Source organism: Salmo salar, chromosome ssa13 (genome assembly GCF_905237065.1).
Source record: "Salmo salar chromosome ssa13, Ssal_v3.1, whole genome shotgun sequence".
In the NCBI taxonomy this organism is placed as follows: domain Eukaryota; kingdom Metazoa; phylum Chordata; class Actinopteri; order Salmoniformes; family Salmonidae; genus Salmo; species Salmo salar.
Genome location: NC_059454.1, coordinates 94,335,148 through 94,357,289, shown reverse-complemented (window position 1 = coordinate 94,357,289; position 22,142 = coordinate 94,335,148). Strand labels below are relative to the sequence as shown.

Sequence of the window (22,142 nt, the reverse complement as noted above, 5' to 3'; positions counted from 1 at the left end):
CTGCCATACATACCTACACGTATGCTACAGTCACAGGATGCAGGCCTCGTTATTGTTCCTAGAATTTCTAAGCAAACAGCTGGAGGCAGGGCTTTCTCCAATAGAGCTCAATTTTTATAGAATGGTCTGCGTATCCATGATGAACCACCCTTGCTGTCTCTGCCTGGCCAGCTCCCCTCTCTCCAAAGTCTAACTCTATTGTTCTCTGCAACCTGGGGTGAGCTAAGGACTCCCTCTACTGGAATCAGAGTTTTCAGAAGCAATTTTTTTTAAATAAGTGGCCTGCTTAGGCAAAGTGTTTATTAAAAGCACCACAAAATGTCCATCTTATCTGTTATTGGACCAGAGGCCGTCAAAACCTGCTGGGGCAATGAGGGGGTGGAGTATTGTTTCAATGATTTGACTATCTTCCAGAAGGCAGCTGGATTCACACCATTCTCAGATATTTCAAGAAGTATTTTCATTCAGCTTTTCTAATCAGGGATAGACATCTATTTCTCAAGCGTCTGAAGGACTGCCAGTCAGACGTAGAATCAGTCACCCCAAGCTGAATTTCTCTCCTGAAGTTTCTCTGATAGTTAATGTGTGAACCAGGAATTAGCTCTATCCTTTAACCTTAGTTTCTTGAACGGTACATGCTTGTCTGCAATACAGTTTAGCAAAGAAGTAAAACAATTTAGAGCCTGATCCGAGTCAGACATCTGTGTTTCATCATTTTCCTTAAATTCGCAAGAATTGTAAGTTGGAAGTGTACATACACCTTAGCCATTTAAAAAAATTTAAACTCAGTTTATCACAATTATTGACATTTAATCCTAGTAAAAATTCCCTGTCTTAGGTCAGTTCAGATCACCACTTTATTTTAAGAATGTGAAATGTCAGAATAATAGTAGAGAGAATGATTTATTTAAGCTTTTCTTCCTTTCATCACATTCCCAGTGGGTCAGAAGTTTACATAGTCAATTAGTATTTGGTAGCATTGCCTTTAGATTGTTTAACTTGGGTCAAACATTTTGGGTAGCCTTCCACAAGTTTCCCACAATAAGTTGGGTGAATTGTGGCCCATTCCTCCTGACAGAGCTGGTGTAAATGAGTCAGGTTTGTAGGCCTCCTTGCTCGCACACTTTTTCAGTTCTGCCCACAATTTTTCTATAGGATTGAGGTCAGGGCTTTGTGATGGCCACTCCAATACCTTGACTTTGTTGTCCTTGAGCCATTTTGCCACAACTTTGGAAATATGCTTGGGTCATTGTCCATTTGGAAAACCCATTTGTGACCAAGCTTTAACTTCCTGACTGATGTCTTGAGATGTTGCTTCAATATATCCACATAATTTTCATCCCTCATGATGCCATCTATTTGGTGAAGTGCACCAGTCCCTCCTGCAGCAAAGCAACCCCACAACATGATGCTGCCACCCCTGTGCTTCATGGTTGGGATGGTGTTCTTCGGCTTGCAAGCCTCTCCCTTTTTCTTCTAAACAAAACGATGGTCATTATGGCCAAACAGTTCTATTTCTGTTTCATCAGACCAGAGGACATTTCTCCAAAAAGTATGATCTTTGTCCCCATGTGCAGTTGCAAACCGTAGTCTGGCTTTTTTATGGCGGTTTTGGAGCAGTGGCTTCTTCCTTGCTGAGCGGCCTTTCAGGTTATGTCGATATAGGACTCGTTTTACTGTGGATATAGATACTTTTGTAGCTGTTTCCTCCAGAATCTTCACAAGGTCCTTTGCTGTTGTTCTGGGATTGACTTGCACTTTTCGCACCAAAGTACGTTCATCTCTAGGAGACAGAACGCGTCTCCTTCCTGAGCGGTATGATGGCTGCGTGGTCCCATGGTGTTTATACTTGCGTACTATTGTTTGTACAGACAAACGTGGTACCTTCAGGCATTTGGAAATTGCTCCCAAGGATGAACCAGACTTGTGGAGGTCTACAATGTTTTTTGATTTTACCATTTATTTTGTTTTTCCCATGATGTCAAGCAAAGAGGCACTAAGTTTGAAGGTAGGCCTTGAAATACATTCACAGGTATACCTCCAATTGACTCAAATTATGTCAATTAGCATATCAGAAGCTTCTAAAGCCATGACATAATTTTCTGGAATTTTCCAAGCTGTTTAAAGGCACAGTTAAATTAGTGTATGTAAACTTCTGACTAACTGGAATTGTGATACAGTGAATTATGAGTGAAATAATCTGTCTGTAAACAATTGTTGTAAACATTACTTGTGTCATGCACAAAGTAGATGTCCTAACCGACTTGCCAAAACTGTAGTTTGTTAGCAAGAAATTTGTGGAGTGGTTGAAAAACAAGTTTTAATGACTCCAATCTAAGTGTATGTAAACTTCCGACTTCAACTGTATCTCACCAGAGAAAGCATCCAAGTGAGCGTGTAGGCAGGCCATCTATCCAATTCTGTCTGGTCAAAAAGGGTATGACATTCTTGCCGCGTTCACTTGGCTACGCATGCCTCTCTCTAATATCAATATGCCTCGTCCATTACTGTCCTGGTTAGTGATTACTGTCTTATTTCACCGTAGAGCCTCTAGCCCTGCTCAATATGCCTTAACCAACCATGTTGTTCCACCTCCTACATATGCGATGACAACACCTGGTTTAAACGTCTCTAGAGACTATATCTCTCTCATCATTACTCAATGCCTAGGTTTACCTCCAATGTACTCACATCCTACCTTACCTTTGTCTGTACACTATGCCTTGAATCTATGCTATCGTGCCCAGAAACCTGCTCCTTTTACTCTCTGTCCCAAACGTGCTAGACGGCCAGTTCATATAGCCTTTAGCCGTACCCTTATCCTACTTCTCCTCTGTTCCTCTGGTGATGTGGAGGTTAATCCAGGTCCTGCAGTGCCTAGCTCCACTCCCACTCCCCAGGTGCTCTCATTTGTTGACTTCTATAACCGTAAAAGCCTTGGTTTCATGTATGTTAACATTAGAAGACAACTCCCTAAGTTTGTTTTACTCACTGCTTTAGCACACTCTGCCAACCCGGATGTCTTAGCCGTGTCTGAATCCTGGCTTAGGAAAACCACCGAAAACCTTGAAATCTCCATCGCTAACTATAACATTTTCCGCCAAGATAGAACTGCCAAAGGGGGCGGTGTTGCAATCTACTGCAGATAGTCTGCAGAGTTCTGTATTACTATCCAAGTGTGTACCCAAACAATTTGAGCTTCTACTTCTAAAAATTCACCTTTCCAGAAACAAGTCTCTCACTGTTGCCGCTTGCTATAGACCTCCCTCTGCCCCCAGCTGTGCCCTCGATACCATATGTGAATTGATTGGCCCCCATCTATCTTCTGAGCTCGTGCTACTAGGTGACCTAAACTGGGACATGCTTAACACCCCGGACATCCTACAATCTAAGCTTGATGCCCTCAATCTTACACAAATTATCAATGAACCTACCAGGTACAACCCCAAATCCGTAAACACGGGCACCCTCATAGATGTCATCCTAACTAACTCGCCCTCCAAATACACCTCTGCTGTTTTCAACTAAGATCTCAGCGATCACTGCCTCATTGCCTGCATCCGTAATGGGTCTGCGACCAAACGACCACCCCTCATCACTGTCAAACGCTCCCTAAAACACTTCTGCGAGCAGGCCTTTCTAATCGACCTGGCCGGGGTATCCTGGAATGACATTGACCTCAGCCTGTCAGTTGATGATGCCTGGCTATTCTTTAAAGGTGCCTTCCTCACCATCTTAAATAAGCATGCCCCACACAAAAAAATGTAGAACTAGGAATAGATATAGTCCTTGGTTCACTCCAGACCTGTCTGCCCTTGACCAGCACAAAAACATCCTGTGGTGTTCTGCATTAGCATCGAATAGCCCCCGTGATATGCAACTTTTCAGGGAAGTTAGGAACAAATATACACAGGTAGTTAGAAAAGCTAAGGCTAGCTTTTTCAAACAGAAATTTGCATCCTGTAGTACTAACTCAAAAAAGTTCTGGGACACTGAAAAGTCCATGGAGAATAAGAGCACCTCCTCCCAGCTGCCCACTGCTCTGAGGCTAGGAAACACTGTTACCACCGATAAATCCACTATAATTGAGAATTTCAATAAGCATTTCTCTACGGCTGGCCATGCTTTCCACCTGGCTACCCCTACCCCGGTCAACTGCCCGGCACCCTCCACAGCAACCCGCCAAAGCCCCCACCATTTCTCCTTCACCCAAATCCAGATAGCTGATGTTCTGAAAGAGCTGCAAAATCTGGACCCACACAAATCAGCCGGGCTAGACAATCTGGACCCTCTCTTTCTAAAATTATTAAACTGTTGCAACCCCTATTACTAGCCTGTTCAACCTCTCTTTCGTATCGTCTGAGATTCCCAAAGATTGGAAGGCTGCCGCGGTCATCCCCCTCTTCAAAGGGGGAGACACTCTAGACCCAAACTGTTACAGACCTATATCTATCCTACCCTGTCTTTCTAAGGTCTTCAAAAGCCAAGTTAACAAACAGATTACCGACCATTTCAAATCCCACCGTACCTTCTCCGCCATGCAATCTGGTTTCAGAGCTGGTCATGGGTGCACCTCAGCCATGCTCAAGGTCCTAAATGACATCATAACCGCCATCGATAAGAGACATTACTGTGCAGCCGTATTCATCGACTTGGCCAAGGCTTTCGACTCTGTCAATCACCACATTCTTATTGGCAAACTCGACAGCCTTGGTTTCTCAAATGATTGCCTCGCCTGGTTTACCAACTACTTCTCTGATAGAGTTCAGTGTGACAAACCGGAGGGCCTGTTGTCCGGACCTCTGGAAGTCTCTATGGGTGTGCCACAGGGTTCAATTCTCGGGCCACTCTCTTCTCTGTATACATCAATGATGTTGCTCTTGCTGCTGGTGATTCTCTGATCCACCTCTACGCAGACAACACCATTCTGTATACTTCTGGCCCCTCTTTGGACACTGTATTAACTAACCTCCAGACGAGCTTCAATGCCATACAACTCTCCTTCCGTGGCCTCTAACTGCTCTTAAACGCAAGTAAAACTAAATGCATGCTATTCAATCGATCACTGCCCAAACCTGTTCGCCCGTCCAGCATCACTACTCTGGACGGCTCTGACTTAGAATACGTGGACAACTACAAATACATTAAGCATCTCCAATCCAAAATAAAATCTAGAATCGGCTTCCTATATCACAACAAAGCATCCTTCACTCATGCTGCCAAACACACCCTCGTAAAACTGACCATCCTACCGATCCTCGACTTCGGTGATGTCATCTATAAAATAGCCTCCAACACTCTACTCAACAAACTGGATGCAGTCTATCACAGTGCCATCCGTTTTGTCACCAAAGCCCCATACACTACCCACCATTGTGACCTGTACGCTCTCGTTGGTTGGCCCTCGCTTCATACTCGTCGCCAAACCCACTGGCTACAGGTTATCTACAAGTCTCTGCTAGGTAAGGTCCTGCCTTATCTCAGCTCACTGGTCACCATAGCAGCACCCACTCGTAGCATGCGCTCCAGCAGGTATATCTCACTGGTCACCCCCAAAGCCAATTCCTCATTTGGCCGCCTTTCCTTACAGTTCTCTCCTGCCAATGACTGGAACGAACTGCAAAAATTTCTGAAGCTGGAGACTCATATCTTCCTCACTAGCTTTAAGCACCAGCTGTCAGAGCAGCTCACAGATCACTGCACCTGTACATAGCCCATCTGTCTACCTACCTCATCCCCATACTGTATTTATTTATCTTGCTCCTTTGCACCCCAGTATCTCTACTTGCACATTCATCTTCTGCACATCTACCATTCCAGTGTTTAATTGCTATATTGTAATTACTTCGCCACCATGGCCTGTTTATTGCCTTAACCTGTCTGGGCTAGGGGGCAGTACTTTCACGGTCGGATGAAAAACGTACCCAATTTAAACAGCGTTTGACATCGTTCCAAGTACGGAAATGGAATATTTTAAATTTTTTGGTCACGAAATGCGCCCTTCGGATAGTGACCTGAACACACGAACAAAACGGAGCTATTTGAATATAACTATGGATTATTTGGAACCAAAACAACATTTGTTGTTGAAGTAGAAGTCCTGGGAGTGCATTCTGACGAAGAACAGCAAAGGTAATCCAATTTTTGTAATAGTAATTCTGAGTTTAGTGAGCCCCAAACTTGGTGGGTGTCAAAATAGCTAGCCGTGATGGCCGAGCTATGTACTCAGAATATTGCAAAATGTGCTTTCGCCGAAAAGCTATTTTAAAATGTGACACCGCGATTGCATAAAGGAGTTCTGTATCTATAATTCTTAAAATAATTGTTATGTTTTTTGTCAACGTTTATCATGAGTAATTTAGTAAATTCACCGGAAGTTTTCGGTGGGTATGCTAGTTCTGAACATCACATGCTAATGTAAAAAGCTGGTTTTTGATATAAATATGAACTTGATTGAACAAAACATGCATGTATTGTATAACATAATGTCCTATGAGTGTCATCTGATGAAGATCATCAAAGGTTAGTGCTGCATTTAGCTGTGGTTTTGGTTTTTGTGACATATATGCTTGCTTTGAAAATGGCTGTGTGATTATTTTTGGCAGGGTACTCTCCTGACATAATCTAATGTTTTGCTTTCGCTGTAAAGCCTTTTTGAAATCTGACAATGTGGTTAGATTAACGAGAGTCTTGTCTTTAAAATGGTGTAAAATAGTCATATGTTTGAGAAATTAAAGTTGTAGCATTTTTTAGGTATTTGTATTTCGTGCCACGCGATTCCACTGGCTGTTGACTAGGGTGGGACGCAAATGTCCCACCTAGCCCATAGAAGTTAAACAGGTTACTACTCTGGCCCAGAAACTAGAATATGCATATTATTAGTAGATTTGGATAGAAAACACTCTGAAGTTTCTAAAACTGTTTGAATGGTGTCTGTGAGTAAAACAGAACTCATATGGCAGGCAAAAACCTGAGAGAATTCCAAGCAGGAAGTGGAAAGTCTGAGAATTGTAGTTCTTCTTTTGATTCTCTATCGAAACTACAGTGTCTGTGGGGTGACGTTACACTTCCTAAGGCTTCCATTGGCTGTCAACAGCCTTCAGAAAGTGGTTTGAGCATTCTCCTGTCACTGGGCAGATAATAGGAGCTCAGTTACTGAGTGGCCTGCCTGGCAACAAAGAGATATGCGCGGTCATGCGAGCGCGCCGTTCCTTCTGTTTCTTCTTGAATGAATATGCTATTGTCCGGTTGGAATCTTATTGCAATTTTACGTAAAAAATACCATAAAGATTGATTTTAAACAGTGTTTGACATGCTTCTAAGTACGGAAATGGAACATTTTTACTTTTCATCTCTGGTTCCGCGCTCGTGCGTTATGCCTTTGGATAAGTGATCTGTACGCACAAACAAAACGGAGGTATTTGGAAATAAATATGGAGTATTTCGAACAAAAACAAAATTTGTTGTGGAAGTAGCAGTCCTGGGAGTGCATTCTGACGAAGATCAGCAAAGGTAAGACAATATTTCAAATACTAATTCTGAGTTTAGGTTGCCCGAACTTGGCGGGTGTCTGAATAGCTCGCTGTGATGGCTGAGCTATGTACTCAGAATATTGAAAAATGTGCTTTCTCCGTAAACCTATTTTAAAATCTGACACAGCGGTTGCATCCAGGAGTAATCTATCTATAATTCTTTAAATAATTGTTATATATTTTGTCAACGTTTATGATGAGTATTTTTGTAAATTGATGTGGACATTCACCGGAGGTTTTGGTGGGAATACATTTTCTGAACATCACGCGCCAATGGAAAATGCTGTTTTTGGATATAAATATGAACTTTATCGAACAAAACATACATGTATTGTGTAACATAATGTCCTAGGACTGTCATCTGATGAAGATCGTCAAAGGTTAGTGCTTCATTTAGCTGTGTTTTGGGTTTTATTGACACATGTCCTTGCTTGGAAAATGGCTGTGTGATTATTTTTGTCTATGTACTCTCCTAACATAATCTAATGTTTTGCTTTCGCTGTAAAGCCCTTTTGAAATCGGACAATGTGGTTACATCAAGGAGAAGTGTATCTTTAAAATGGTGTAAAATAGTTGTATGTTTGAGAAAGTTTAATTATGACATTTTGTTGTTTTTGAATTTGCCGCCCTGATATTTCACTGGCTGTGTCCCGCAGGTGGGACGCTAGCGTCCCACGTAGCCCATAGAAGTTAACTTACCTCATTTGCACTCACTGTATATACAATTTTTGTTTTCTTTTGTTCTACTGTATGTTTTGTTTATTCCATGTGTAACTCTGTGTTGTTGTATGTGTCGAATTGCTACGCTTTATCTTGGCCAGGTCGCAGTTGCAAATGAGAACTTGTTCTCAACTAGCCTACCTGGTTAAATAAAGGTGAATTTGTTTTTATTTTTTAAATAAAAATAAAACTTACTTGCTGCGCTGTTTCGTTGTTCATTTGTTCAGTCGTTTCATTCTCAACCAGGATTTCTATGGAACGCCGATTGGGTCTTTGCTATGGAACCCTGTTTGGGTTTTTGCTATGGAAGGTCATTTGGGTCTTTGCTATGGAACACCGTTTGGGTCTTTGCTATGGAACACCGTTTGGGTCTTTGCTATGGAACACCGTTTGGGTCTTTGCTATGGAACACCGTTTGGGTCTTTGCTATGGAACACCGTTTGGGTCTTTGCTATGGAACACCATTTGGGTCTTTGCGTGTCAAAAAATAAAACAATGACCAGTAGATAACACTATTTCACATGTCAAAAAAGCTTGTTGACCAATCAGGACCTGAATATGACTGCTCTGTCACATAATAATTTAACACGTTCATACATTTTTATGGAGTTATTACACATTGATTACACTATCACTTGTATTTCATGTCACAACGATTCATCAATACGTATGCTATGACGCTAGTAAAGTTGCCTCGCGCACCTACAGTACTGGTGTCACGTCCTGGCCAGTATATAAAGTTAATTGTTTTGTAGTTTGGTCAGGGCGTGGCAGAGGGTATTTGTTTTATGTGGTTCGGGGTGGTGTGTTTGTTAAAAGGGTGTTTGGTTTAGTATTTCCGGGTTTTGGTTTATGTCTAGGTAGTTCTATGTGGAGTCTAGTGAGTGTATGTCTATGTTTGGTTAATTGGGGTTGGGACTCTCAGTTGAAGGCAGGTGTTGTCTATCTGCCTTTGATTGAGAGTCCCATATATTAGGGTGTGTTTGTGTTTGTGATTTGTGGGTGATTGTTCTGTGTTGAGCCTATGCTAGCCAGACTGTTTGTAGTTGTTCGTTCGTTCCTTTTGTTTTGTGATTTTGTACGTTCATTTTTTGAAGTTAATAAATTCTCAAGATGAGCATACACGTACCTGCTGCGTATTGGTCCTCCTTCACCGACGACAACCGTGACAGAATCACCCACCACCAAAGGACCAAGCAGCAGAGGAAGGAGCAGACGGAGTTCGAGTTGGACTGGCGGGAGAAGTGGACTTGGGAGGAAGTTCTGGACGGGGCCGGACCCTGGCATCAGGCTGGGGATTATCGCCGCCCGCAGTGGGAAATTGAGGCAGCCAAGGCAGAGAGGCGGTGGTACGAGGCCAGAGTGGACGCGCTGATGGAGAAGCACGAGAGGCACCCCCAAGAAAATTTTTGGGGGGGCACACGGGTAGTTTGGCTAGGCGTAAGAAGAGCCGGAAGCCAGCTACCCGTGGTTATATGGAGGAGCGTATGGGGTGGAGAGCGCTATGTTTTGCTGAGAAGCGCACTATCTCACCCATACGCATGCACAGTCCGGTGCGAGTTATTCCAGCCCCTCGCAGGTGCCGTGCTAGGGCGGGCATCCAGCCTGGTAGGAGGATGCCTGCGCAGCGCATCTGGTCGCCGGTACGCCTCCGAGGATCAGGCTACCCAACTCCCGCTCTACGCATGGCTACCATCAGGCCCCTGCACAGCCCAGTCTGCCCTGTACGAGCACCCCGCTCGTACAGGGCTACTAGTTCCATCCAGCCAAGGCGGGTTGTGCAGGAGGTAAGATCTAGACCGGCTGTGCGCCTCCATAGCCCTGGGTTTCCAGCTCCTGTCTCTCGTGCGGACCCGGAAGTGCGTCCACCCAGTCCGACTCGTCTTGTTCCCGCTCCCCGCACTAAACTGCAAGTGCGTAAACCCAGCCTCGCCAGTCAACAGTCATCATCAGAGCTGCCCGCCAGTCAACAGTCATCATCAGAGCTGCCCGCCAGTCAACAGTCGTCGGAGCTGCCCGCCAGTCAACAGTCGTCGGAGCTGCCCGCCAGTCAACAGTCGTCGGAGCTGCCCGCCAGTCAACAGTCGTCGGCGCTGCCCGCCAGTCAACAGTCGTCGGAGCTGCCCGCCAGTCAACAGTCGTCGGAGCTGCCCGTCAGTCAACAGTCGTCGGAGCTGCCCGTCAGTCAACAGTCGTCGGAGCTGCCCGTCAGTCAACAGTCGTCGGAGCTGCCCGTCAGTCAACAGTCGTCGGAGCTGCCCGTCAGTCAACAGTCGTCGGAGCTGCTGTCAGTCAACAGTCGTCGGAGCTGCCCGTCAGTCAACAGTCGCCGGAGTGGTCAGACTGCGCTGAACTGCCGGAGTGGCCAGACTGCGCTGAACTGCCGGAGTGGCCAGACTGCGCTGAACTGCCGGAGTGGCAAGACTGCGCTGAACTGCCGGAGTGGCCAGACTGCGCTGAACTGCCGGAGTGGCCAGACTGCCCTGAACTGCCGGAGTGGCCAGACTGCCCTGAACTGCCGGAGTGGCCAGACTGCCCTGAACTGCCGGAGTGGCCAGACTGCCCTGAACTGCCGGAGTGGCCAGACTGCCCTGAACTGCCGGAGTGGCCAGACTGCCCAGACGGTCCCGAGTTGCCAGACTGTCCCGAGTTGCCAGACTGCCCAGACTGTCCCGAGCTGCCAGACTGCCCAGACTGTCCCGAGCTGCCAGACTGCCCAGACTGTCCCGAGCTGCCAGACTGCCCAGACTGTCCCGAGCTGCCAGACTGCCCAGACTGTCCCGAGCTGCCAGACTGCCCAGACTGTCCCGAGCTGCCAGACTGCCCAGACTGTCCCGAGGCGAGCTGCCAGACTGTCCCGAGCTGCCAGACTGCCCAGACTGTCCCGAGCTGCCAGACTGCCCAGACAGCCTGGAACGGCCTGAGCCGGAGCCACCTCCAAAAAATAGGTGGGTTGGGGAGGGGGGGTGTAGCACAGTGCCGTCGTTGACGGCAGCCACCCTCCCTTCCCTCCCTTTAGTAAGGGGGAATTTTTCTTTGGGGTATTGTTTGGGGTTATTTTTTTGTGTTAAGGTGCTTCCGGGGTAGCACCTTTAAGGGGGGGGTACTGTCACGTCCAGGCCAGTATATAAAGTTAATTGTTTTGTAGTTTGGTCAGGGCGTGGCAGAGGGTATTTGTTTTATGTGGTTCGGGGTGGTGTGTTTGTTAAAAGGGTGTTTGGTTTAGTATTTCCGGGTTTTGGTTTATGTCTAGGTAGTTCTATGTGGAGTCTAGTGAGTGTATGTCTATGTTTGGTTAATTGGGGTTGGGACTCTCAGTTGAAGGCAGGTGTTGTCTATCTGCCTTTGATTGAGAGTCCCATATATTAGGGTGTGTTTGTGTTTGTGATTTGTGGGTGATTGTTCTGTGTTGAGCCTATGCTAGCCAGACTGTTTGTAGTTGTTCGTTCGTTCCTTTTGTTTTGTGATTTTGTACGTTCATTTTTTGAAGTTAATAAATTCTCAAGATGAGCATACACGTACCTGCTGCGTATTGGTCCTCCTTCACCGACGACAACCGTGACAACTGGTCATAAAAAAGCTAGCTAGCTCATGGATGCAAACAATGTTCTTCCCTAAAAACATAGCAAAATGACATAATCTGTTTCAGTAGCTAACTAGTTAGCTAGCTAACTATATAGCTAGGTGTCATCATCTAAATTTTATAAGACAGTTTTTATTTGATTAATGGTGGTCGGACCCATCTATGTGAAGCTAGCCACAATAAGGATTATCCACAATAGTGGACTTTGCAGTTAGCCTTCAAAATAAAAGTATGGCATAATTCTACTATTTGTATTCATTTGCATCACTATCAATTACATACTTTTATTTGGAAGGCAAACCACAAATTCCACTATTGTGCCAAGTCCAGTCGAGCCTCACTTGCCAGATGAAGCTAGCTGGCTTCTTATAATGTTAGCTTTGGGCAACAGGCTAGCTGGCTAGCTATTTATTTTCATGAACTGAAGTTCAATTTCAACAGGCGAACAGCAAGTGGTAACCTAGCTAATACTTACACACAAGGATTCCTAAATCATTGCCAAGAATAATGAAAATTACTGCAGTTTCCACTGGTCATTGTTTTCAGGCTGGTTGTATTGGTGCTAGCTAGGTACCAAGCTAAAGCTAGCTACCCCAGAAGTTGCGGTCGAACAAATGATGCTTTAATACCAACACGGTATTGTAAACACATCCTTCGTGGCTGGTGTGGCAATGAATTCCATTATCTTGGCTTTAATGGATTTTTAATGGCAATGAATTCCATTATCTTGGCTTTAATGGATTTCGCTTTTTGAGTTGTCTCGCTGAAATGTTCTTACTCTTTAAAATGACTGCTCGACTTGTTGACTGCTCGATCCACACAGCAGACATTGTGGGCTAGGTTATGAATGCTGTGTTGCACGTATAGCGCAACATTTTATGTGGCGTCATTACGGCATGTACCTAAGTTATATAGGTATGCACGTCCGCTTTGACATCGGTTTAGCACATCGGCGTTATACTAGACATTGGCCAATACAGATGTTGGCATTTTAGTTAATATCGTCCGATTCCGATATGTTCACCGATATATCATGCATCCCTACTAAATTTGCCATAAATTAGCCTGACAGTATTTTTGAAATTGTATTATTGTAATGTATCCGAGCATGTTTTCCACGAACAGCTCTATCCCTAGTGAGTCCGGTTACAGTATGGTGTCCAGAGGGACTACTTTATGTGAGAACTGTAAACCTCACTGGACGTGTCTGTCAAAACCCCAACAGGTTATCAATTTAGTCTCTGGGAGACATTTAGGTGACAGATTGTATCACTTTAAATGCTTATCCTCATAGCAAATATCAAAATAAGTTTTGAATGCAACACATATATACAAATGCATCACAAATCATCATAAGCATTTTGCTAAGAAGCCTGGAGAATTAAAAGAAAATAGACATTAATTAGGGGAACGTAAATGTTCACATCAAATGTTATTCCAAATCTGTCCTAGAGTCCATTTCCTGTCTCCAAAAGAAAAAACAAACCCGGTCCGCAAAGTTGTAATTCCTTCAGCTACACTCAACGTATTTGTTTAGTTTTACCCACTTAATAAATTAGGAAGAGGGAGATCAAAAAGGAAATGTCTACATCAGAAGACTTCCACATCCTCTCAAGCAGTAACCTGAGTATGAGGCTAAAACAAAAAAAACGTACCAATGTTGCTAATTACATAATAACAATAACGCATCAAAAGACTGAGTGCCGTCTGTCTAAAAAAACTATAATGCAGAAGTTATTTAGGCACAGGTCATGCAAGCACCTGGGTCTGCTAGCTGTACCAAGTACGTAATAAACATAACGTACCACTTACATTACAGTACAGCAGACAACTGGGCCAACATCATAAACACACTGTAAATGATGCTCACTGGGTCACACCAGTTAAGCAGCACAGCTTTCCCTGGATAGCAGAGATTAACTATGAGAAATGCAGATGCAGCATTTCTGGAAACTGCTTCAATTGCACTGTTGTTGTTTTCCACTCAACAAAGATGAGGACATCTTGCAAAGCTCTATCCCGGATGCAATTTCCTGAGGGCAAATGTACACTAAAGCCATAATCTGCAGCCCAATAGATTTTCTTCTGCTCTACATATTGATGAAATCCATAACAGAGGGAGAAGGCAGTGACCTGGGAGAGAGGGATCATGGAGCTTGTGTGGGGGACAAACTCAACATCAAGCAGTCCATGGAAAGTGTGTTCCTTCAACATCAGTATTCCTGTAAATACTGTGAAACAAGGCATATACTTTCTACACAATACTAAAGTATATGGGGTGTTCTGTTCTGGATTGCCATTCCACCCAACTTTTCCAATATGTAGACTTGTTCTCAATCCAATGCTCACGGTTGTGTAACTGAGCCGGCTTCTGGTATTCTCACTATACTGGACCGTGCCAATTCTTCAATGATAACTTCTCCACACAATAAGAGCAACATACTGTAAGACATAGCTGCTGCTTCTGGTACCCTCACTATACTACAGTAGCATCCAGGTCTGGGGTCTGGTCTGAACGACTTCAACTACGGCCTGCTGGTGAAATCATCAGCCTAGATTTATACTGATACCAGTAAGTGCAGACAGAGAGCAACTGTAAAAGTCACTCTCTCTTTCTCTGCTCTGGACCCCCAAAGACAACCGAAACCCCAGAGCCATGATCTAGTGTATGCCTTATTGTATGTAGACTAGTATGCGTTTCATAATTGAAATGTGAGTAAAGTTTTATACTGGAGCAACAACTTGCTACAGGCAATATTGTATGTCTCTCAGTCTCAGCAAAGAAAACTGTACAAAACAATGATCAGAGGAACAGCTGATGACCCGAGTTCTGACACCAATTCCAATGTGTCCCTATGGGTATTGTCTGTCTACCACCACAACGATGCATGTTTGTGTAGAAAGTGTGGCAAGTATAGTATCTACAGCCTTACGATAAAGAATGAAATGTTCATTTCAAGCACTTCCTAATACAAAGCATATTCACAATGTCCCCAAACAATGCCTCCGTTCTACTAAATAACAGCTGAAACTGCTTAAGCAGTCTCAAATAGACTTGAGCCGTTTACATGACTGAAACTCTAACCAACATAAGGGACTGGAAACCACAGAGAAATCATGGCTAAACAAAGACCATATGGTAAGTTTCAGACAGACTTCCACTCTCAGATACTACAGCACAACAGTGTTCTTTTTTCATACAAAATTATACATTTTCCCATGTATCACCTCGTGGTATTAAACATCTAAAATGTGTTTGAATGCACACCCACATATTTAGTCAAACTAACTTTAGAGCCTATTTAGACTAGCAATTGCAGCATATAAACATGTGGAGTATTAAAATCATGCAAACACACTCTACTGTATACAGTATTGCTATGGCATCAACAGCTGCTATATAAACAACTGCTATATATTATAATTTCAACATTTTCTTTTGCCTCAAGTCCCCCAGTTGTTCCCTCCCATCACCACAGAGCTGACTCTGAGCTTGGCTAGATGGCCTTCACTTATTGTGAAGGTGCTGAGTAGGCCAAGGCAGAGTACAGACAAGGGACTGTTGTTGGACGGAGCACTGAGTCAGAGAGAGAGCAGAGAGCCAAACAACACAAAGTCAGAGACATAACGTGGAATATGTATCTATGTATATGCTATGGGTTGAAGAGTAAGAACAACATCATGTTTTCCCTCATATGTGATCTTGGTGAAGATGTTGGTTTTCTGAACCATTGCAGTTGGTGGAGTGAGGTTCATTCTGCAGGAGTTTCCTTACATTTACGTCCCAGAGCAGAGGCCTAATTGTCACTTTTGAAGCATATATAAAAAATAGCCAGAGTACTACACTTCCTTTAACAAAAATAGCCTGTTCTATAAATAAACATTTCTGAAAAGGTCCCGTGTGGCTCAGTTGGTAGAGCATGGTGTTTGCAACGCCAGGGTTGTGGGTTCGATTCCCATGGGGGACCAGTACGGGGGGGAAGAAACATTTTTAAATGTATGAAATGTATGCATTCACTACTGTAAGTCGCTCTGGACAAGAGCGTCTGCTAAATGACTAAAATGTAAATGAAAAGACTGAATGCCTGTTCAGAAATTAGGGTTGTGGAAAAAACACCTCTCCCTCACAGACACACATTCATACATGTAACATGGTTATTGTAAGGCATGTGAATATCTTCTTCTTACCCTGAATCTATGCAGTAGGAGGAGCAACTGAGAAAATACCAGCTAAATCAGATGACTGAGGAATGTTATGAGAACAACAAATGAACACAAGGTTGGCCAATCTTTACAGATAGCAGTATGACCTTGTCATTGATCTCATGCCAAGCTTTTCACCTGAACTCTTTCAGTTCACTTGCCATGGATCCAGTAACACAATATGCTCCAAGTTAACGTTAAAGTGAGGCCTTCCTTGACTTCTCTGCTCCCCACTGCTTACACGTCTCTCTTCCTCTGCTCTAGTACCTGTGATAATTGGCATGTACCATTACCTCGTTCCTGCCGATAAAGTAACCGACACCAGCCTGAGCCCAGGGAGGCAAGGAACATTTGATTTATTACCACATTTTTTTCATTATTGTGTTCAGAGACATAATTAGTGCCACCCTAAACATCTCCAACATCCACATTATATACCATGCTCAAGGTCAGAGTCAGCTCAACCTACAATTACTGAGTCAAGCCATCTGTTGTTGACCAGAAGTTCCCCTACTGTCTCTCTGCTTCTGTAAACAACAGATAAAGAAATCGCATGGTCCTATTTTTAATAGACTCAATGGCAGTGTTTGGTCTGTCTCTGGGACCCCCCTAAAACAACCCTCCAGGATCCATCCCCCCACACCCCTCCAGGCAGCCCAGATTAATGCCCTACTACACTGGTTTACTGTCATTGTCCCCCATTAAGAGGCCTTTCAGTGAGATGACAGCGATAAGAGACAGTCTGCTCTGAGATCATTCTAAGCCATTCAGACAGCTGTGTTTGGTGAGTCGAGGATGCATAATCCACCACACACATGAATTAGGCACAGTCTGGAGGCTGGAGAGGGTTGGAGGGGGCGGTGTGTTGGGACAAGCCTTACTTAATCCCTCTGAGCAGCCAATGCAGGGCAGCTGGGAGCAGTGTAACGTATAAACTGTACTGTAGGAGTATGGTAGTAAGCTAAAGAGTCTGTCTGGGAAGGAGAAGGGTAATGTAAGAACACTCTATGGGACATTTCCACTGAGGATTTACCAAAGTGTTTTTAAGTGACATTTCTGTTTCCATCTACGTGGACCAGCACCCGTGTCTCACTGGCCAAGATGACGACCTGCTCTGACTTGGAGCCAAGGCAAGGCCCTGGGTACTTTTCAGCTGTCATTTACATAACAATGGCTAACTATGAACTTTAACACCTCCTCACAAAGCAACAGTCTTGAATGATGCAGAGGTTGTTGATACTGCTCACCACAAGTCTTTAGGAAACACAATAACACTAGAGCTCAGATTAACATAAAACACTGGCGACCCTGGTGTGGGGGTAAGTCTAGATGGAAAAGCACGATACTCATATTAATTAATGGAACGACCTTGACTACACTCCCAAGATTTATATTTCACTAATATTTCAAATAAGGAATATTGTGAAATGTGTAGGTGTGTGGTGCATGATAACTTAGCCAGACCAGAAGGGAGCTAGCTGCTGTAAATCAAAGAGACCTCGGGAATAGGGCTCTACAAGGACTCTAATATCATAGTACTTCAAAAGGCTTGAACTCCTCCCTGTCCCATTGATGCACCCAGCCAGTCTCATTCCTTTTGCTGAACCACTAACAGATTCTATGACTGGTCACCTGCAGTTTGGCCAGGTCTCAAGTTCTCTCCTGATTGGCTCTGTGGTCAAGATGCAGCTGTGGATTTCTGATTGGTGCCTAGGATGGAGCAGACTGGATATAACCTGGTTTCTGGGAATGTGCTTGGCCATTAACCACAGACGGACTTACTGAGACAGAAAAACAGGGCTCTCACTTTTGTTGCTATCGCCAAATAGGCTTAGACTAAAATGCTAACAATGTATTCACAGACACACAAAAAATGCAGGAGCTTTTCTCCTTTAGTATGACCTTGTATAGCTAGAAACTGTAAGACACCTGCTTCTGTTTTTTGTTGTTTTTTCTTTACCAGTGAAACTTCTTTTTAGACATGGCTTGCTTCCTGATATAACAGTTTCCTTCATGCAACATTAAATGTGTTTAATACTAAACTGGGAGAGTACATTTACACCACCTGGCCCTGTCAATACATGTCTACAATAAATGATCCAGTTCCAATTTGGGTTTTGAAGGCGCTTGCATTTCGTAACAGCCTCAGGTCAATGCAACACTGTCTAACCTGTATGAAACAGTTGCAACACATTCTAGCCTAACCAGTAAGATAAAGTTGCAGGAGCATAGGCTAACCTGTAACAGACTGGAGGTGTCAGGTGAGGACATGCCTTTAGGGGATTACTGTCTGGTCTGTCTCCTATTTCAAAACATAAAAAGATGCACTTGGGCCGTGAGAAACAGGGGGGCGGGGAGGAGGTGCAGAGGGAAGGGTAGCTGGCACCAGGATGTACTGAATGAACTATAAAGACACAGCTGGAAGCGCTGAGCAAGACTTTTTAATTACTGTAGACACAACTCCACTTAATTCCTGATCATTCTTGATCAAGTATGTTTGTTTACTCCATGTGTAACTCTGTGTTGTTTTGTGTCGCACTGCTTTGCTTTATCATGGCCAGGTCACAGTTGTAAATGAGAACATGTTCTCAACTAGCCTACCTGGTTAAATAAAGGTGAAATAAAAATATATATATATTAAATTAAAATTCTCAGCTGAGTTGCTCATTAACTTGAATCCCTATTGCAGGTACATCGTTGTAGATTAAAGGGATCCTGAAAGACATTTAGCATTGATTTGACACTAACATTGTGGTAGTCCTTGGATAAAATAACTATTATATTATAAGGGCTATTTGGCAAATGGCTGACTTCATAAAACTATTTATACTGGCATTCCAGATCTCCTTGTTTTGTGAAAAGAATGAATGTCTGGCTCTGGAATGAATTCCACTGCAAGGTCAGGCTGACACATAGCCCTAAAATAGAATCAGGATATTTTCTTTCTATTGCTCTTGATGAGCTCTTTATAAAAAGCACAGTATGTGGTATTGCTGAAAGCAAAATGAACGTGGTCTGTGGCGCTAGGTGATCCACAGTAATCCCACTAATACAGTATATGAGGAGGGTTTTCTCAGTCAATAGACATAATGACACATGGGTATGGTATTGACTAAGGCTGTCCATCTATAGGCCACATAGAATATGTATGGGCTAATAGCTCAACTTGAAAACCTCTCATGAGCCACTTTTCAAAACTAGTAAATTCATATGATGGGGTGAATTCTATGCAAAACCAGAATTCAACCAAAACATAATAAATCCGTATTAAAAAGGCAGGTCTTCAACTGGTTCAGATGGGGTTTTTTCATGAGTGAACATTTTGGAAAATGTGTTTTAATGTATCCAGTCCTAGACTCTTCCACAACCGGCAATAACATATTTCGCCCGGGGAGAATGAGAGTAGACTATCGGATCACAGTTTAGGTCATTTTCTATCTACTAACACTAAGGCCACCAGTGGAAACAGTAAACCGTAGCCAATCTTGTGGACAGAATATGTTTTTTTTCTTAATAGCAAAGCAAGTGTGAGAAGTGGTTATGTGGGTGTGAACTATCAAAGTAGATGGTTACAGACATACGGACGGACTGTTCCTAAGCAACCTAAATGTGAAAAACACCCACAGGTTGCAACTCCCACTGTTAAAATACATTAGTCAGCCATAAGCAATGGTTATGTTTTACAACAACAGCATCAGATACAATACCCTGTTATTTGTGGAAATAATATTTGCATATAGTCTCTCACTTTTATAATTTCAAGCTAATAAAGGTTTCTAATCTATGTATGTCTTATCTTCCGTATGTCATATGGGCACATTAATAGTACTAAACAGAGTACTTTTCCTATAGACAATCACACCCCGAAACTGCCTTGGGCCTCTTGAAAACTCTAAGTATTCCAGTGACTCAGAAGGAATCTTCAACTCCTACATATTTCAGTGAAGGTATTCTGCCTCAAAAATCTGTCTGTCAATAACATTGTAACAGTTCTGAAATGTACATTGATTTATGAAATGTAATGTGTTCAAAGAAAACAAACTCTAGTTGCCTGACTTTTGGTTTATCCCCAGCTTCCACATTAGGTACATAATCATCCAAGATGACAGATGTACCCAATTTAAAGTGTTTAAATCGCCCCCTTCATAGCCACACTTCCTCTCTGGCACTGATGCCGTCTGATTATGGTCACTGTTTTAATTTTTTATTTAAACTTTATTTAAGTAGGCAACTATTTAACTGTGACTACTGATGAGTCACACTCAGTGGAAGTTAGTCACTCCCTGTAGGATATTTAGGAAACGCAGCCTGGAAAAGTCACTCCCAAATGATTCAGTCACAACTATGGAGAAACTACCCATGGAGGCTATTACTGAAATAACTTTATGGCAGAGGGCTTCATTGCTATGACAGTCACAGAGCCATATGGATCGATGAATGAATTAATGCATTCTGTCAGGCAAGAACATACCACCACCACCGCAAAACCCCATTGAAAAGTAATGCATGTTCTTACATCGCTCTTCCTAAACTTTGCTTTAAAGCTCTTCATCTTAGGCCTGGTCCATACAGTTTCCCACTTGTCCAGGTGAGCCTCTGAAACAAAAAAAATGAGTTACACATCTTATACTTTTAATAAGTCTAACTGATGAAAATTAAGTTAGTCTCTAAAGTGCAACAGGGAGAGGTAACATGTGCAAATGTAACACTTTTCTCTGATTTCATGGTAACTTATTTGAGAGTTGGCCCTTATTATTATGCATGTGTAACTGTGTAATATTAACCATTTGCAATATAAACGTGTCTTGCACTCATCCGCGCAATAGCCTACCCAGCACTAATGAATAAAAACAAACTATGGGACAGAACGTATAGGCTGATACAAAGTATCCATCGCGAGTCCCATGGCAAGGTTTGAAGTTATTTTGAGGTGGTTACAGTAACGTTAGCCTGTAGCAATAGATTTCTGTATATAATTGCTACAACTAGTGCACAACGTCCAACGCCAACATATTTTATTTTTACTCCGATACATTTGTATCATTCAACCACGCTTGCTCGTTAGCGAAAGATAGGAACAGCTAGCAAGCTAACAATTCAGTCTAGCATCAACTTTGTAAATAATGTATGAACACACTGCACACTTACCCTTTAAAAGTTGGGACTCAGTAATATTCTGTTCGACAGCCTACAGAGTTGACTAAATTGTCAGTCGGTAGAAATATATTAAAATAGAATCGACAAACAGAAAAGGAATAGCTAGTGTGAACAAATAGCCCGCCTAGATAGGCTATGCTGGCTAGGTTCAGGCTGAATACATTAAAAGTTGGACTATTCAAGTGCCTATCGCTTTGCTCGGAAGCTAGCTCACTCTGAGTGTTACTCGAGTTGAAATGGTGACGTCATTCCTCCCCCGTGACCAAATATTTCTGCATATTCCCAATCATGAATAAACATTTTGTAGGCTAAATGTGCAATTGAATTATAGTCTTGTGTTTATTGTAATATTTGACAACAATTACAACAGGTAAACACTGTTTACAACACCAACGTGACTGATCACACTTCTCTAATAGGTAGACAGCAATAGCATATACGCAAAAGCACACTACACTTCTGCGAATTCAATTTCTCCTAAAGGCTGCACCCCATAGGTATGCGCAAAAATAGCAACACTACTGCATAAGCTACAAATAGACCGTGTACTGCCCTTCTGTCTATTTTTCATATTTTCTTCAATGCAAATCTATTCTATCGCTGTTAACATTAATTGTTTTACTTCTGAGATGGTTTCTGTCTGCTTTAATGCTCTGTCTATCCCACGTGAACATCTGTGATATCATCAGGCTCTTGCTCTCTCAGCTCAGCAGAATGGTTTACTATACTATACAAACATTTAGAAACCATACATCAGTGCAATCTAGCCTCACCAGATATATAGGCTATTTCATGGTTGACGTACAGCATTTGAATCATGCATGAAGCCATGTTACAAAGACATTTGGCTGGATTAATGAAACAACAAAAGCTGCCTCTGACAGTGGTAGCCTACATCTGTCTTCTAATCCACATTGCCATAAAGGCTTTCACCAGCCTGGTTCGAT

At 43.0% G+C, this 22,142-nt stretch overlaps 1 protein-coding gene across 1 annotated transcript in view; it reads right to left on the bottom strand.

Moving 5' to 3' along the window:
• The window catches only part of LOC106568157 (ankycorbin), a 77,873-nt gene extending 56,427 nt beyond the window's left edge, over nt 1-21,446 (bottom strand). Inside the window, exons 1-2 of the mRNA XM_014138236.2 lie at nt 21,187-21,446; nt 20,555-20,634 (exon numbers count right to left, since the gene is read on the bottom strand). Coding sequence (XP_013993711.2) covers nt 20,555-20,590 — 36 coding nt within the window. The 5' untranslated portion in view covers nt 20,591-20,634; nt 21,187-21,446. The remainder of the gene's footprint in view (nt 1-20,554; nt 20,635-21,186) is intronic.
• Nucleotides 21,447-22,142: the final 696 nt, after the last annotated feature.